Raw genomic sequence first — 17500 nt, forward strand, 5'->3', positions numbered from 1 at the left:
GAACTAACGTATAGGCGTCCAGCGTGGCGTGACAACCACTCGAGTACCCACACGACGGAGACAAGAGAGCACACGGAGATTAATAAAGTGCATGGTGGTCGCGGTGGTGGTGGTGGTGGTTCTGTAGCTTGTTTCCCGCTACACGTTCAGTGATTTCTGTGGTGGCCTGAGTACTGGAGGTGAGGTGTGATTAGGCAGGTGGCGGTGGCGTGCTGAAAGCCAACCAGGTGGTGAGCGAGAAAGATTGTACTACTCAGGGGCGTGATGGTGCGTGAATTTATTTGGGAATCTCGATATTATGAGAGAGAGAGAGAGAGAGAGAGAGAGAGAGAGAGAGAGAGAGAGAGAGAGAGAGCAAAATTATTAAAAAGCAGACTTAGTTTATTATACAATGAAGTTCACCAAATCACAACGCTGAAAGGCACGCAATTTGTTAAAGCAGGTCGTGAGACGGAAAAAAAAATCGATCAAATACATGAATAAAAGATGTAAAAAGACAAAACAAAAATTGACAGGATTAACGTTCTGTTCATAAGACAGGGGGAGAGGAAATAAAGGAAAATAGGATAAGAGGGGAAAAGAGAAATAGTTAAATATAAAGGCAAAGAGAGCAAGATGAAAGTAGAAATAATCTCTTTCTCTCTCTCTCTCTCTCTCTCTCTCTCTCTCTCTCTCTCTCTCTCTCTCTCTCTCTCTCTCTCTCTGTGTGTGTGTGTGTGTGTGTGTGTGTGTGTGTGTGTGTGTTTCTGTGGCATATATTTTAAACGATTAAGAATCATACAGCCTCACAATAGAAATTAGCAAGAAACTTCCTCATATTTAATTTATGTCGATCCCTTAAGGTACGTGTCTATAGATGAGAAAACGTGCACTGTTTATTTTTTATTTAATCAGATATATGTTATTACTGCAAAGAAAATGTTTCATCATTCATAATCATGAGTATTATTTGTACTTTGGAAGTATGATTTAAATAACCAGTAACAATGATTTAACATGTGATGTAACATATGATTGAAATAATCTGTAACAGATTCGGTAAACCCAGCAATTGTGAAAAGTGTGTGTTGTTTTGGTTCTGAAGTAAAGCATGTACATTCAGTTCATGAATATTGAGAAAACAAGGCTTCCTTATTCCTTATGCCCTTTTCATGAACTTTAAGAACGTGAAATATTGCATAATGTTGAGAAAACAGATCAACACTTTATTGCAAAGTTCTAACATTGATTTTTAACTCTATTCTATTTATTTTTATCTATTTATTTATTATTATTATTTTTTTTTTTTCCTTTTTCCCGACCTGACTACCCATACCGCCCCAACAACCTCATCACGAATCCGTACCTCATTATTCTTTCAGTCTCCCACGAAACCTTATAGGCCGTCCACCGGCGGTCTAAGGTCAGACCACATTACGGATGCGACGTGGGGCGGGGGTGAGGGAGTGGAGTGGAGGGACAGGTGTGGGGCGAGACGGAGGAGAGGGAAGGCTCGTGCGGGGCAGACGGGAGGTCTGGCACCGCTACCAAGGCAATATAAAGATTTCCTGTTCCCCAAGAGTCATTGCCTTAAGGTCGCCACGCGAGGCTTCCTGAACACCCGAGTCGCAAAGACGGACATAAAGCCTATTCTACATTTCCTCTTGATACAGCAGGAAGGGTGGCTTCTTTCTTCAGTCTGCTCTCTGGCCTTTAGGGCTGTGGTGAATGTGTATCCGTTATCCCGGCATACTGAGCCGACAATGATATCCAGCTAACTACCGTTCGCTTTTTTACCCTGTTTCCATCTTTCTTCTTTCTTTTTTTTTAATATTCATATGTGTTTTTCCACATAAATCTCGTATTCCACGCGGAGCCAGTCTAAAAAGAATTAAGAACTGTAAACGATTCTTGTGATGACTTTCTTAGTTCGCAGATTCACAGAAAGACAAGAGTATTGTAAAATACAATAAAATGTTCCAAACATCATACCAGACCTGTATCATGATCTAGTGTTGCAGACAAATTTGAACAATAATTGATCGCTTTCTTGTCGAAAAGCTGAGAAAGCTGTCAACGGAAAGCCACGAAATGCATAACGTAATGAAGAGTTTCATCACCTGAGAGGCATGACAATGTTCATATTATGAAAGGCAGAAAGTGCCAGAAGCTAAGAAACGAAAGTGGTCGGAAACACATGAGCACAGCAGCTGCTCACTACATGATTGAAAATACACGAACATTGGCAAATGTCGCTCATAACATATTTAACACGGAATTAGGTGAACGACCACCTTTGACGATCACGAATATTGCAAAATATCTATGCGATCACGGACAGGGGCGGACAAAATTTAATAAATAAATGAATAAAAGAGTTTTATCCTTCTCCATGTTGTTTCAATTTTTATCTTATTAAACTAGAAACGATCAACATTCAAATTTGTGAGGCACATTCATGGACACATACTCATTTCTTTGATAAACATGATAAACAAAGGTTGAGAACGTTCAGTCGCTATATCTTCGTACCAGTACTTGCATAAAACGGAGATTTGTCCCTAGATCATTCAATTTGGTTATGGATTACTGGATTTCATGCTAAGTAAGAGACCTTTCTCAAGATTTAAAAAGATTTGAAAAGTCATTTTGCATTAAATACCCCGATGGTTAGGGTTTCACAGGCCTGTGGAGGTTATTGGTAAGTAATTTCTAGATGTTCCCAGAACCAAATATATATCTATGAATCATTTGATAATGATTATAAACCAAAATAATACTGGACTATGAAATTAACATTGTCTATTAGATCTATCTTAATAACGAATATCGCCATTGTCCAGCTGCTAACTGAGAGAATGACAGAGGTGATTCGCATTCGTCCTCAATGCGTTCTTTGATATTTTATGGCAAAATGTTATAACATTTCTTTTGAGATGTGGGGAGAGCATAGAAGGCAGATGGGGTAGAACAAGATAATGCTGGAGGAGCATGAGCTGTAGTCATTGCCTTATCCAGCGAAACTAATGTATTTTTATTCTATCTCTACTGTTGCTGAGTTAAAGCACCAATCACTTGGATGATAACACTGTTGCAAAGGAGGAGGATAGGTGCTTCGTGTGGTATATCTTTCATTGTGCGAAGTCAGATATTAAAACAAACATGGCCAAAAATAAGAATAATTGAAAAAGATGCGAAGTTTCTATATATTTTTTTTTTCCTAAATATATGTTGAATTACAGATATTTCTTTGGTGTGTCATATAAGACGAAAAATACGGTAATCTCGTGGCGTATCGTTATACTCGAGTTATTCCTTCACAAGAGTCAGAACGCATTATACTTGAAGTGAAGTGTCATCAGCAAGTTACGAGATGACGGGATTATTTACGTGTATAATAAGTACTCCTAATTTTCGGCATGCTTGTCAGAAAATAGTAGTAAAGAAAGAATATTCGATGTGGGGACAGAAAGAAGGAAAAAGATGGAAGTAGATAAGGCGAAAGGGGAATAGTGGATCACGAGTAGAGTAAGAGTTGACAGTAGAAATACGGCGGTGAACAGGTAGTACAGTAGGTAGGCGGACCAGATGGCTCAGGAATACCTCACTTATAGCAGGTAAGAGTCTACTCCTTACCCGTCTTCCGGAAAGTAACGGTGTGTGTGTGTGTGTGTGTGTGTGTGTGTGTGTGTGTGTGTGTGTGTGTGTGTGTGTGTGTGTGTGTGTGTGTGTGTGTGTGTGTGTGTGTGTGTGTGTGTGTGTGTGTGTGTGTGTGTGTGTGTGTGTGTGTGTGTGTGTGTGTGTGTGTGTGTGACTTTTTTTGACGTGTGCGTGCCTATGTGCAGACAAGTGGTCCGGTGTGTGTGTGTGTGTGTGTGTGTGTGTGTGTGTGTGTGTGTGTGTGTGTGTGTGTGTGTGTGTGTGTGTAATATTTATTTATAATACATCAGTGGCAATGTTATTATATATCGTTGTTACTCTAAACCACGATTGTTTTCTATGGTATTTCACACATTGGCTGACGGTGGTAGCTCGTTATAAAAATTGTAATTTTCCCTATGATATCAATAGAGTAGGTATCGTAATGGAACACCTGAAGTCCCATCAACTATGCTACCTGCAATATTACCAACTTTTACTGTATCTTAAAGATAATGTAGAAGCTCAGTGTTTATGTAGTTGCAAAGCAACTAGAGCTCAATGAAGACAAGTTCCAGCTTTTGTACTGAATGTGGAAAGAAATTTTTGCTATTTGGTATTTTATGTTAAATAGTTCATTGTCTGGAAGAGGCATATTCGTAGTTGTGCACGAGAGCACGCACGAAAGACAACTGATAACAAAAAGACAACTGTGTCCTACACGGCTACGTGTCCCTCTCACAGGCAGTGTTGTCACATGTGCTTGCTCAAATCTGTCTAGTCTCTTGGAAACTAATCAACATGTGCCATACATCCAAGTTTTCTTATCATTGTGCATTTTGTTATTAAAAAAAAAAGTAATAGTACATCGTCTAATAATAAGTTTTGAAGTGAAAGTTCCATTAAAATTTGGCATCACAGTCCGGGGTGGCAAGTCGCACATTCAGAAATAACGGGCAAGTCCGATCCCTGAGTGGCGTGGCATGTCGCATGTGGCACATACGACGTGCCACGCCACTTCGGTGTGAAAGGTTTCATATGTTTCCGGATGTTCATTTTCACGTGGCACGCCACGTGGCCTACCACTTGCCACGTGCGACGTGCCACCTGGTGTGAAAGCGGCCTTACATGGAAAATATGTTAATCAATGAATTATATTTTTCTACGTTTTATTTTTAATTCTTTTCAATGAAATATGATTAAAATTGAACTATGTTGTTCATATGATAGGCTTAAAAGAATACTTTGCATGAAAGCAATATCATTCCTTTAAATAAGGAGCATAGCACCATCCTTTGGTAAATAGAAAAATAATTATATAGTTGCTTCTTTACGGTCCTGTCGATACTAACGTCTTTGTGGAGTGGCGTAGACGAAAGAAGTAAAATATCACCTGTTAGCCTTTCTACCTATAAGAAGGTTCTTTATAGTCTTTCTCTTATCTAGTGTCTGTCCAGATACCTTCTGCAAATCCTTCTCATGAAAATTCCTTTTTGTGAGCTTCTAAATGAAAATAAATAAATAAATAAATAAAAAGCGGTCGAAGGTGACTGTGGAATCAGATTATATTTGAGGTGGTTTCATTAGTGACCTAATTAACAGAAAAATGGTAACTGTGGAACCTAGCCTTTGGCCTGTGGACATCATATGACAGATGCAAGTTAAATGACGGCCAACCAATCCATTTACTTCAAGACAAGTGGCAAAAAAAAATGTTTATGAGCTATGCTGCATTCTTAGGAACTCGAAAGCATTTCATAAGTGTATATTAAAAAAATCAGAAAAGTATTTAAAAAGATCTTTCTATTTTTTAACTAGTGTAAAATAAAGATAAAAAAATGCTATAAAAGATTTTTCCAACTTCAGAAAATAACTCGGTAGATATTTGGAGAAGAGTATTGACATGGAACCCATGTATGTGTTGAATTTTTTTTCATATTATAGAAAAAAAATTATTTTGATGAACACTAAATTCCTAGGATCTCTAAATTATTTCAAACGTGTAAAGAAGGATTATTATGTAAAATAAAGAACATAACCCAATGATCAGACAGAAGTAGTTATTTGAAATTTGAAACATTTTTAACGATATAGAATTTTTCTCTTACTTGACAGACAATTCAAAAAGTATTTGGAAAAAAGAATATTCTTATAAAAATTAAGCATAACTTGAAAAATTATTCTTTTTTAGCTTTCATTCTAATCTTAAAGTGAAAAATGTTTATGATTTATTCTGCATTCCTAAAAGACAATCGATGTAATCTCATAAGTGTATGAAATTTTTTTTTTCCTTTTTAAGTAAAAAAAATCTAATAATCAGAAAAAGATATTTGATTTTTTTTATTTTTGTAAAGCAGGTCTGGACCTGTACAACTAACTGGAGAGATAATTCTATAAGTACCTATATGTAGAAAAAAATATTGATATAAAAATTGATCATGTGTTGAAAACTTAGTTTTTTAAGTCTTTATTTTATCTTAAACTGAAAATATTTTTTTTTTTTTTTTTTTACATTACAAGGGCACCGGCCAAGGGAAAACAAAGCGCTGCAAAAAAAAAAATCCCGCTGGTTGCCAGGCCCTGTTAAGAAGAAAGTAGGAGAAAGAGAAAAAACAAAAAAATCTAAAAGGAGGGTCCAGTTAACGTAAGAGGTGTCTTGACACTCCTCTTTTGAAAGAGTTTAAGTCATAGGCAGGTGGAAATACAGACACAGGTAGAGAGTTCCAGAGTTTACCAGTGTAGGGAATGAAGGAGTGAAGATACTGGTTAACTCTTGCATTAGGAAGATGGACAGAATAGGGATGAGAAGAAGTAGAGAGTCTTGTGCAGCGAGGCCGCAGGAGGGGAAGGCATGCAGTTAGCAAGTTCAGAAGAGCAGACAGCATGAAAACAGCGGTAGAAGACAGATAAAGATGCAACATTGCGGCGGTGACTTAAAGAATCAAGACAGTCAGTTAGAGGAGAAGAGTTGATAAGACGAAAAGCTTTAGATTCCACCTTGTTTAGTAAAGCTGTGTGTGGATCCCCCAGACATGAGAGCCATACTCCATACACGGGCGGATAAGGCCCTGTACAGAGCAAGCAGCTGGGAGGGAGAGAAAATGGACGAAGACGCCACAGGACACCTAACTTCTTGGAAGCTGATTTAGCAAGAGTAGAGATGTGAAATTTCCAGTTTAGATTTTTAGTGAAGGATAGACCGAGTGTGTTTAATGTAGAGGAGAGGGAAGTTGAGTGTTATTGAAGAAGAGAGGATAGTTGTCTGGAAGGTTATGTCGAGTAGATAGTTGTAGAAATTGAGTTTTTGAGGCATTGAACAAAACCAGGTTTTCTCTGCCCCAATCAGAAACAAGTGAAAGATCAGAAGTTAGGCGTCCTATAGCATCTCGCCTTGAGTCATTTAATTGTTGTTGGGTTGGGCGTCTGTTGAACGCTGTTGAATAATGCAAGGTGGTATCATCAGCATAGGAGTGGATAGGGCATTGAGTCAGATTTAGGAGATCATTGATGAATAATAGAAAGAGAGTGGGTGATAGGACAGAACCCTGTGGAACACCACTGTTGATAGTTTTAGGGAAGAACAGTGACCGTCTACTACAGCAGCAATAGAACGATCGGAAAGGAAACTGGAGATGAAGGTACAGAGAGAAGGATAGAATCCGTAGGAGGGTAGTTTAGAAATTAAAGATTTGTGCCAGACTCTATCGAAGGCTTTCGATATGTCAAGGCCGACAGCAAAGGTTTCACCGAAGTCCCTAAAAGAGGATGACCAAGATTCAGTTAGGAAAGTAAGAAGATCACCAGTAGATCTGCCTTTACGGAAACCATACTGGCAATCAGAGAGAAGGTTGTGAGCTGATAGATGCCTCATTATCTTCCTATTAAGGATAGACTCAAAGGCTTTAGAAAGGCAGGAAATCAAAGCTATAGGGCGGTAGTTAGAAGGATTGGAGTGGTCACCTTTTTAGGGACAGGTTGAATGTGAGCAAACTTCCAGCAAGAAGGATAAATAGAAGTAGAGAGACACAGATGAAAGAGTTTGACCAGGCAGTGAGCGAGTTCGGAAGCACAGTTTTGAGAACAACAGGAGGGACTCCATCCGGACCGTAAGCCTTCCGAGAATCAAGGCCAGAGAGGGCCAGGAAAACGTCTTTATAAAGAATTTTAATTTTAGGGATGAAGTAGTCAGAGGGTGGAGGAGTAGGAGGAATATGCCCAGAATCATCCAAAGTTGAGTTGGTAGCAAAGGTTTGAGCGAAGAGTTCAGCTTTAGAAAAGAAGAGACAGCTGTAGAGCCATCTGGATGAAGTAAAGGAGGGAAAGACGAAGAAGTAAAGTTGTTAGAGATATTATTGGCTAGATGCCAGAAATCTCGAGAGGAGTTAGAATTGGAAAGACTTTGACATTTTCTATTGATGAAAGAGTTTTTAGTAAGTTGGAGAATAGATTTGGCATGATTACGGGCAGAAATATATAGGGCATGAGTTTCAGCAGTTGGATGGCTACGGAACCGTTTGTGAGCCGCCTCTCTATCATTGACAGCACGAGAACAAGCAGAGTTAAACCAAGGCTTTTTAGCTTTAGGGTTAGAGAAAGTATGAGGAATGTATAGCTCCATGCCAGAGATAATCACCTCTGTTATGCGCTCGGCACAAAGAGAAGGATCTCTGACATGAAAACAATAATCATCCCAAGGAAATCAGAATAGTACTGCCTTAGTTCCTCCCACTTAGCAGAGTTAAAATGCCAGAAGCACCTCCGCTTAGGCGGGTCCTGAGGCTGCACTGGAGTGATAGAACTGGTAACGGAAATTAGATTGTGGTCGGAGGAGCCCAACGGAGAGGAAAGTTTAACAGAGTAAGCAGAAGGGTTGGAGGTTAGGAAAAGATCAAGAATGTTGGGCGTGTCTCCAAGGCGGTCAGGAATACGGGTAGGGAACTGCACTAGCTGCTCTAGGTCATGAAGGATAGCAAAGTTGAAGGTTTGTTCACCAGGTTGGTCAGTGAAAGAAGATGAAAGCCAAAGCTGGTGGTGAACATTGAAATCCCTAAAATGGAGATCTCAGCAAAAGGAAAGTGAGATAAGATGTGCTCCACCTTGGAAGTCAAATAGTCAAAGAATTTTACATAGTCAGAGGAATTAGGTGAGAGGTATACAGCACAGATGAATTTAGTTAGAGAGTGACATTGAAGTCTTAGCCAGATGGTAGAAAATTCTGAAGATTCAAGATTGTGGGCACGAGAGCAAGTGGTGTCGTTACGCACGTATGCGCAACATCCAGCTTTGGATTGAAAATGAGGATAGAGCAAGTAGGAGGGAACAGAAAAGGGGCTGCTGTCAGTAGTCACAGACAACTGTGTTTCGGTTAGGAAGAGAAGATGAGGTTTAGTAGAGGAGAGGTGGTGTTCCACAGATTGAAAATTAGAACGAAGGCCACGAATGTTGCAGAAATTGATAGTGAAAGTATTAGATGAAGTGTCAAGACACCCAAGGTCGACAGCAGAGGGGCAGTCCGACCTGGGGACATTTATGGTCCCTTCCCCAGAGGGGGACTCCGAGGCAGGGCGTGGTGAAGCCATTATTAAATTTTGATTTGAAGAGAGTGTAAAAGTGTAAGGTGTTGTAGTGTAGTGTAGGAAGTAGTAGAAGTTGTCTTTAGAGGGCAGGCTGCAGCTGCTCAATTGTATAAATGAGACCACAAAGGGAACCGGGAAGAGAGGACACGGGGAATCACTCAGTCTGCAGCACTGTAAAGTTCCTAAGAGTGCAGCATAGATCATGAACATTTTTCTCTTTAAGATACATATTTGTATAATAAAAATTCCAAGAAATAGATTTTTTAACTCATACATAATTTCAAATCAGCATTCTTTTCTTCAAAATACTTTTCTCCAAATATTTATTAAATTGTCTATGAAGTCAGAGGAAATCTCCAAAAAAATTATTATTCTTTGTACAGGTCCAGACCTGCGTTAAAAGATTGAAAAAAAAAAAAAAATCAAATGCTTTTGGCTGAAATTAGAGTATGTTCTTTACTTAAAGTAGAATAATTATCGTATACACTTTTGAAATTACTTTAGAGTTCCTAGAATTTAGTATATATCATAAACCTTTTCCTCTTTAAACAAAATATATACACAGTGAAAACAAGCATTTTCAACTAGTACATAAGTTTGTATATCAATATTTTTGCTCTCTTTGTACTTATTAAATTATGTGTTAACTTAGAGGAAAATCTTTTATCACAAGAATTTTTCAATTTTTGCAGAGGTCTGGATGTGCATGAAAAAAATAAATAAATAAAATCATTTTATAAGAGTATTGAAAGATTTTCTTTAAATTAGAATATATTCTAATAATTATAGTCAAAGGTGTACTTGGAATATTTTATTTTATTTATTTATTTTTTTCATGCACATCCAGACCTCTGCAAAAATTGAAAAATTCTTGTGATAAAAGATTTTCCTCTAAGTTAACACATAATTTAATAAGTACAAAGAGAGCAAAAATATTGATATAGAAACTTATGTACTAGTTGAAAATGCTTGTTTTCACTGTGTATATATTTTGTTTAAAGAGGAAAAGGTTTATGATATATACTAAATTCCTAGGAACTCTAAAGTAATTTCAAAAGTGTATACGTATAATTATTCTACTTTAAGTAAAGAACATACTCTAATTTCAGCCAAAAGCATTTGATTTTTTTTTTTTTTCAATCTTTTAACGCAGGTCTGGACCTGTACAAAGAATAATAATTTTTTTGGAGATTTCCTCTGACTTCATAGACAATTTAATAAATATTTGGAGAAAAGTATTTTGAAGAAAAGAATGCTGATTTGAAATTATGTATGAGTTAAAAAATCTATTTCTTGGAATTTTTATTATACAAATATGTATCTTAAAGAGAAAAATGTTCATGATCTATGCTGCACTCTTAGGAACTTTACATCATTTGAAAAGTGTATAGAAGGGAGTTTCTTTAAGTGAAGAATATATTCTAATAACCAAATTAAATTATCTGAATTTTTTTCCAGATTTTCTGTCAGAAATCTGGACCAGTTAAAAATTTTAAATTTTTTTACAATGAAATATATTGCTTATTAAGTAATGAGACAACTTAACAACCATATGGAAAACATAATTATTGATAGAGAAAATATGTATTGGTTGAAAAGTCCATTTTCTTTTAAGTATATTTATCTTATTTAAAAGAGAAAAATGTTTATAGTGTACACTAGTCCTAGAAATTCTGAATAATTTCAAAAGTGTATAGAATAGCCCTACCTTAAGTAAAAAAACATATTCTAATAATCAAAGGCATTTTAGAGGAAACTTAGCGATTTCTGCTTTTTTTTCCAATATAGCCAAGTATGTCCTCATACTTTTTGGGGGAATTTCAAAATATGGTCTATTTGGGCTTTTCCTACCCAAAAACCCTACTTTCCCAACTGGTCCCCAAGCTGGTGTTGAAATGGCAGAAGTCCTTATTCTACAGTTTTACCCTTGTAAGAAAGAAATCAGACAATCTTATTCATTTCTTACTTTTATGAATACAGTCTTGTTAACTGTATTAAAGCTTAGTTTGCTGAAGCCTACTAGTTCTTATCTGGGGTTCTTACCTGAATGACATTTTCCCTATGAGAGAGGATTGATGTCAGAGAGTTTGATATTAGTGCAACACCTGTTAATGGCAGATGTTGGTAACTCTTTCCTCCAAGAGTGAAGATGCTGGCAATGCTGTCTGTGTTAAAGTCAAAGGTAAGGGTGACGCAACCACCTCAGTTGTGGTTGGAGACAAGAGCAGCAAGCATTGTCAGGATACGAGCAGCCATGCCATATAACGTGCTTGAGAAAATCACTCCTTATGAGTCACACTATTGCTGGGAGTGTGGGAGAAAGTGGCATGTCCTTTAACCCACATACTTCTGATGCTACAGTATGACAGCCAGTATGTTGCTCGGAAAATCTCATCTGCTTCAGTGTAAAAAAGACCTAGTAAGTGAATCTGTTCTTTGCCCTGTCTGCCTGTGAGTTTACTTTGCCCCTCCCATTTGGTGTGTCTTCCCCAAGGGTCCAAGCTTCAAAGGCTAGTGGTAAGTATATGGCAATAATGACCCTTAAATCTAACCCAAAATATCTTTGCACATGTAAACAAAGTGATAATTGTTTCAACACAAAAACTACCCTTTTTTGAAAGGTAGCAATGTATAACAGGTTATACTTGCTGCTAATTCAGATAAAATAATACTAGTCAGAAAGAAATTACCTATACATTTGTCCCTTTGCTCCCAGAAGAGTGTTAGATATTGGCTGAGCACTGTTAGCTACTCTACCACATCCCACCATTTCTCTTTAGTATACCTGTTCATTTAATTTTTTTTTAACAATATTAAAAAAAAAGAGAGAGAGAGAGAGAGAGAGAGAGAGAGAGAGAGAGAGAGAGAGAGAGAGAGAGAGAGAGAGAGAGAGAGAGAGAGAGAGAGAGAGAGAGAGAGAGAGAGAGAGAAGGGGGCAAGGGAGGGATGGGGATGGCTCCAACTTTGGCAGGATTTACTGTATGTATACACCTGACACCAACATTTAGTAAATATAATCAATGCTTGTCAAAGAAGCACAAAACCTGAGATGATAATGTGAAAAACTCAGGATGGTAAGAATTTAACCCCTTCACTGAGGAATAGAAAATGGTTCCCGGCACCGTATCTGGGCTGGGATGGGAGGTGGTGGGTGGCATACTTGACTCAGATGCAGCTCTCTCTCTCCTTTACAGGAACAAGAATGATAACAGTAAGTGTGATTTTTCATACTAGGTACATACATTATGAAGTAAACCCACACAAATTTTAGAGAAAAGAATTATAATTTACCTGCTCTTGGCCATTTTCTGAAGATGACAAACAACAGAAAACGTTAATTTTTATGGCAAAGTAACTTATAGCTTCCATAAAAAAAATAAATAAATAAAATTGAATTATTGCCAGCAGGGCACATCTGTACTTATCCTGGTATAAGCAAATCATACTTGTTTGTAATAATAATGAAAGTCAAATAAGCCATCATATCATACATTCTGAAAAATCTTTACCAGTATCCAGGAAAAAAAGCACATCATCTTAGCCGAACGCAGCCATGCCGCAGTAAGCACATCCTCGGATATGTCACAAGTGCTATGAGGACGAAAATTAGATATCCTCATGTTAAAGGGGTTAAGACGCCGAATAAAATTTGGGAGAGTGCCATATATATTTGTTGCTAGTATCTTAAATGTAGCAGTGTAAATGTGGTCATCTAGATGTATTTTATAAAAAATATGAAATTTTTTTCTGGTTCCCTGAAATAAAATAATTTTTCTCATTAGTTACTGTCCCCATAACACATTTTTGCCATAACAAACACTGCAATGGAATGAATCATGTTCATTGTCATGTACTGTACTCTACTGCATGTTTGTATTTTCTTTGTTGCATGAAGGGCAAATTATTTCAATGAGTTTCCAAGACTGGACCTGACTGAGGTAAAGTGCACTATGTAATGATTTGCATCTGTATCCATGTCTGCCAAGAAAAATATTAATATAAGAAGAGATGAAGACATCCTGTGATCCATTATGTTCACATCTAAGGAATGACACGATACATGATTTTTCATTAAAACAAGTGAAACTATAAAGAGTATTTACTAAATAAAAAGTCTTATGTAATGAAGACAGAAAGTGAGATAAGAATTGTGGTTCTAAACTGCAGTATCAATACATATAATTATTATTTTAAGTTACAGAAATAATATTTCAAACATAATAGCAACTTTAACCACTTGTGCACTTGTCTCTGTTGCAAATTCAGTGCCTAAATATTACTAATAGTACCCACTAAACATATCCTGGTTATCAACAATAAAGTATTTTTAAAGTACTTTATAATTTGAAAGAATTAATGAAACACATAAGATTAAGGTATATCATCAAAACACTGACTTTAAACACTGCACTTATTACAAGCTTCACAATTTCCACTTCATCTACATTTCATCTGAAGAAACTTTTATATAAGAATCCTGACTACAGCTAATATACTTGGTAGAGCTGTAGAGGCAACATATAATCATGTAGGGATCATACATTATGTGAAAATTTTGTGAATTCTTTTTAATTCACACATCGATCTATATTCTTTTTATTTTCCAAATTCTGATAACCAGTGTATCTATAGTGAATACTTATGTAAATAGTAAGTCAGAAAAGAGATATTGTAAGCAAAAATAAGGTACCCATGAAATGAACTAACAAAATTATTATCATACATTGAAAAAAAAAAAAAAAAAAAAAAAAAATCTTATACTGCAGTCCTGTGCACGTGATCAGCTGAACAGAAATTAATGGAATCTGGTTTTGAACATTATACTTGAATGACAAATATTAGAATTTTACAATCTAAAAGCAACGTATTCTACAAATGATGACATAACTTTAGGAATTAGAAATCTAAACAAAATATTAATCTAACAAAACATGAAAATAGGCACAATGAAGAACCAAAGTATTCTTGATACATACAATTCAAAATTTGTTATCCAATATACTTTTCTTGAATATGAAGTTGACAGCATAAATGTAAGTATTCTCTTATGATCAAACATTATCTACTTTGTATAAAGTAGAGAATATATAATTCTTTGTTCTCAATGCATATACTTACTTTAATCCCAGAACGATATGGTTAACAAATAACAACACTCAGTAGTATGCTCGCCGAGGATTGTTCTAGAAAAGAAAAAAGAAAAAAAAAATTAGTAAGCAAAACTTAAATTCTTGAATAGCTAAAGCAACTGCAGATAATGCAGTAACTAAAAAGATACTCATTCTATAAATTAACACGAGATTAAAATAAACTCACCAATGGGTTTGGCCGAAATCTGTAAGCCAGCATCATGCGCTTCCTGTAGGCATCATACTCATCATCTTCTTCTTGCAATGTTTCAGGCCTCTCCACACCCAATCCTTGGTTCTCAGACCTGCCATTTCTAATTAAATAAAAAGTAATTGTTACTTTCAGATCATGCAACTTCATTAATACTTAAGTCCATTATATACTACTTCATTTCCAAACATAGCACAGTGGTACAGTGGTTAGCATGTCCTATCACAAGGACTGTCCTAGATTTTGAATCCCTGGGGCAGGGTCAAGGGTGGACTTCTTTGTCATACAGACCCTATTCACCTAGTAGTGATTAGGTACCTGGTGGAAGTTAGGAGTTGTGACCCACTAGTTTTTTTTTTTTCTGTTTCTTTTATAGGGGAGGGAAATACAAAACCCTGGGAGAGAAAAAAAAAAAAAAAAAAAAAAAAAAAATATATATATATATATATATATATATATATATATATATATATATATATATATATATATATATATATATATATATATATATATATATATATATATATATATATATATATATATATATATATATATATATATATATATATATATATATATATATATATATATATATATATATATATATATATATATATATATATATATATATATATATATATATATATATATATATATATATATATATATATATATATATATATATATATATATATATATATATATATATATATATATATATATATATATATATATATATATATATATATATATATATATATATATATATATATATATATATATATATATATATATATATATATATATATATATATATATATATATATATATATATATATATATATATATATATATATATATATATATATATATATATATATATATATATATATATATATATATATATATATATATATATATATATATATATATATATATATATATATGTGTTAGTAGTGTTCTTGATTGTTCCATTCTGTAGAATTCTGCCTTACAGAATGGAACAATCAAGAACCACTACAACACGTCACATAAAACTACCGCTACAAGGAAACATTTAGAAAATATATATATATATATATATATATATATATATATATATATATATATATATATATATATATACACACACAGTGGCCTAATCATCCTGGGTCTGGTCTTCCAGGTTATCAGTACCATATGGCAAGCAAAGTATTGTAGTGTAAGATGCTAACATGGTGTTAATATATAATAATACTATATACTATATCAGCCTCTAGAGCTGATACACCTGCAAATATTTATTATTATTACTACTATATGTACTACTGTGATATTCTGACATCTCACTCTTGCTGGGAATGTCCCTCAAGGGGATAGCTATGACAGAAGAGACTACATGTAGATGCTGATAAAGTTTGATCAAGCAAGCAGCAACCATAAAGGCACAATTAAGGCTAAGGCTAACAAGGACATGGAAAACATGATTATAATAAATGTCTATATGGCAAGAAATAGTCAAAGGATAGAGAAATGGGAGAAAACATCTGGAATAAGATTTTTAATGAAGGTGTGAGGAAAACACTCAGTGTCAGAGAGAGGGAAGACCCATATGGTAAAGATGCCATCATGTTGAAATAAAAAAAAAAAAAAAAAAGGAAAAGATGAAAAAAAGTTGTTAGAGATACTTTCAGCTAAGTGTCAGGAGTCATGAGGGGAGTTAAATCTAGAAAGGCTTTGATATTTTATAGTGATGGAGTTTTGGCTGGTCAGAAAACAGTCATGGCATGATTTGTGGCAGGATTTATACTTCTCTATCATGTATATCTCAAAAACTGGCAGAGTTTAACCAATGTTTAAAGAGTGAGAAATATATATTTCCGTGCCAAACACCACCACCTCTGTCATGCACTCATCATAGAAACAGGAGCTACTACTTTTTTTTTTTTTAATGCAGGAGGGACAACTGGCCAAGGGCAACAAAATATGGAAAAAAAAAAAAAAAGGCCCACTGAGTTGCCAGTTCCCTTAAAATACACAAGTTAACCAAAATTCAGGGACAAATGTCTTGAGACCTCTCTCTTAGAAGAAGTCAAGTCATAGGAAGATGGAAATACAGAAGCAGGCAAGGAGTTCAAGAGTTTACCAGATAAAGGTTTAAATGATAGAGATTACTGGTTAACTCTTGCCTTGGAGAGTAGGACAGAATAGGGGTGAGAAGAAGAAAGCCTTGTGCAGCAAGGCTGCAGGAGGAGTAGAGCAGTTAGCATAAAAATAACAATAAAAGATTGAAAGAGATGCAAAATTTCGGCAGTGAGAAAGAAGCTGAAGACAGTCAGTCAGAGGAGGGGAGCTGATGAGATGAAAAGATTTTGATTTCACCCTATCTAATAAAACTGTGTGAATGGAACCCCCCAAAAAATGCGAAGAGTACTCCATACAAGGACGGATAAGGCCCTTTTACAGAGTTAGCAGTTAGAGGGGTGAGAAAAACTGGCAGAGACGTTGCAGAACGCCTAACTTCATAGAAGCTGTTTTAGCAAGAGATGAAATGTGAACTTTTCCGTTAAGATTATGAGTAAAGGACAGGGCGAGGATATTCACTGTGGAAGAGGGAGACAGTTGAGTGTCATTGAAGAAGAGGGGATAGTTGTTTGGAAGGTTGATAGATGGAGAATTGAGTTTTTGAGGCATTGAACACTACTAGGTATTCTCTGCCCCAATCAGAAATCTTAGAAGGAACAAAAGTCAGGCATTCTGTGGCATCCCTGCATGATTTGATGACTTCCTGAAAGGTTGGCCGTCTGAAAGAATGTGGAAATATGTAGAGTAGTATCATCAGGGTAGGAATGGATAGGGAAAGAATTTTGGTTAAGAAGATCATTAATGAATAATAGTGAGTGGATGACAGGACAGAACCCTGAGGAACACCACTGTTAACAAATTTAGGAGAAGAATAGTGGCCGTCTACCACGGCTGCAATAGAA

General features: G+C 35.6%; 1 protein-coding gene across 4 annotated transcripts in view; it reads right to left on the reverse strand.

Moving 5' to 3' along the window:
• Positions 1–12793: 12793 nt before the first annotated feature.
• LOC123518051 (SURP and G-patch domain-containing protein 1-like) overlaps positions 12794–17500 on the reverse strand; it is a 39005-nt gene continuing 34298 nt past the window's right edge. For 3 of the 4 annotated variants that reach the window (XM_045278602.1, XM_045278601.1, XM_045278598.1), the window contains exons 10-11: positions 14511–14637; positions 13279–14377 (exon numbers count right to left, since the gene is read on the reverse strand). In XM_045278602.1, the coding sequence (XP_045134537.1) occupies positions 14351–14377; positions 14511–14637 (154 nt within the window). In that variant the 3' untranslated portion in view covers positions 13279–14350. Of the gene's footprint in view, positions 12950–13278; positions 14378–14510; positions 14638–17500 lie in introns of those variants that run through there. The other variant, XM_045278600.1, reaches the window with a different exon arrangement.

The sequence above is a fragment of the Portunus trituberculatus genome, chromosome 43, assembly GCF_017591435.1.
Source record: "Portunus trituberculatus isolate SZX2019 chromosome 43, ASM1759143v1, whole genome shotgun sequence".
NCBI lineage: Eukaryota > Metazoa > Arthropoda > Malacostraca > Decapoda > Portunidae > Portunus > Portunus trituberculatus.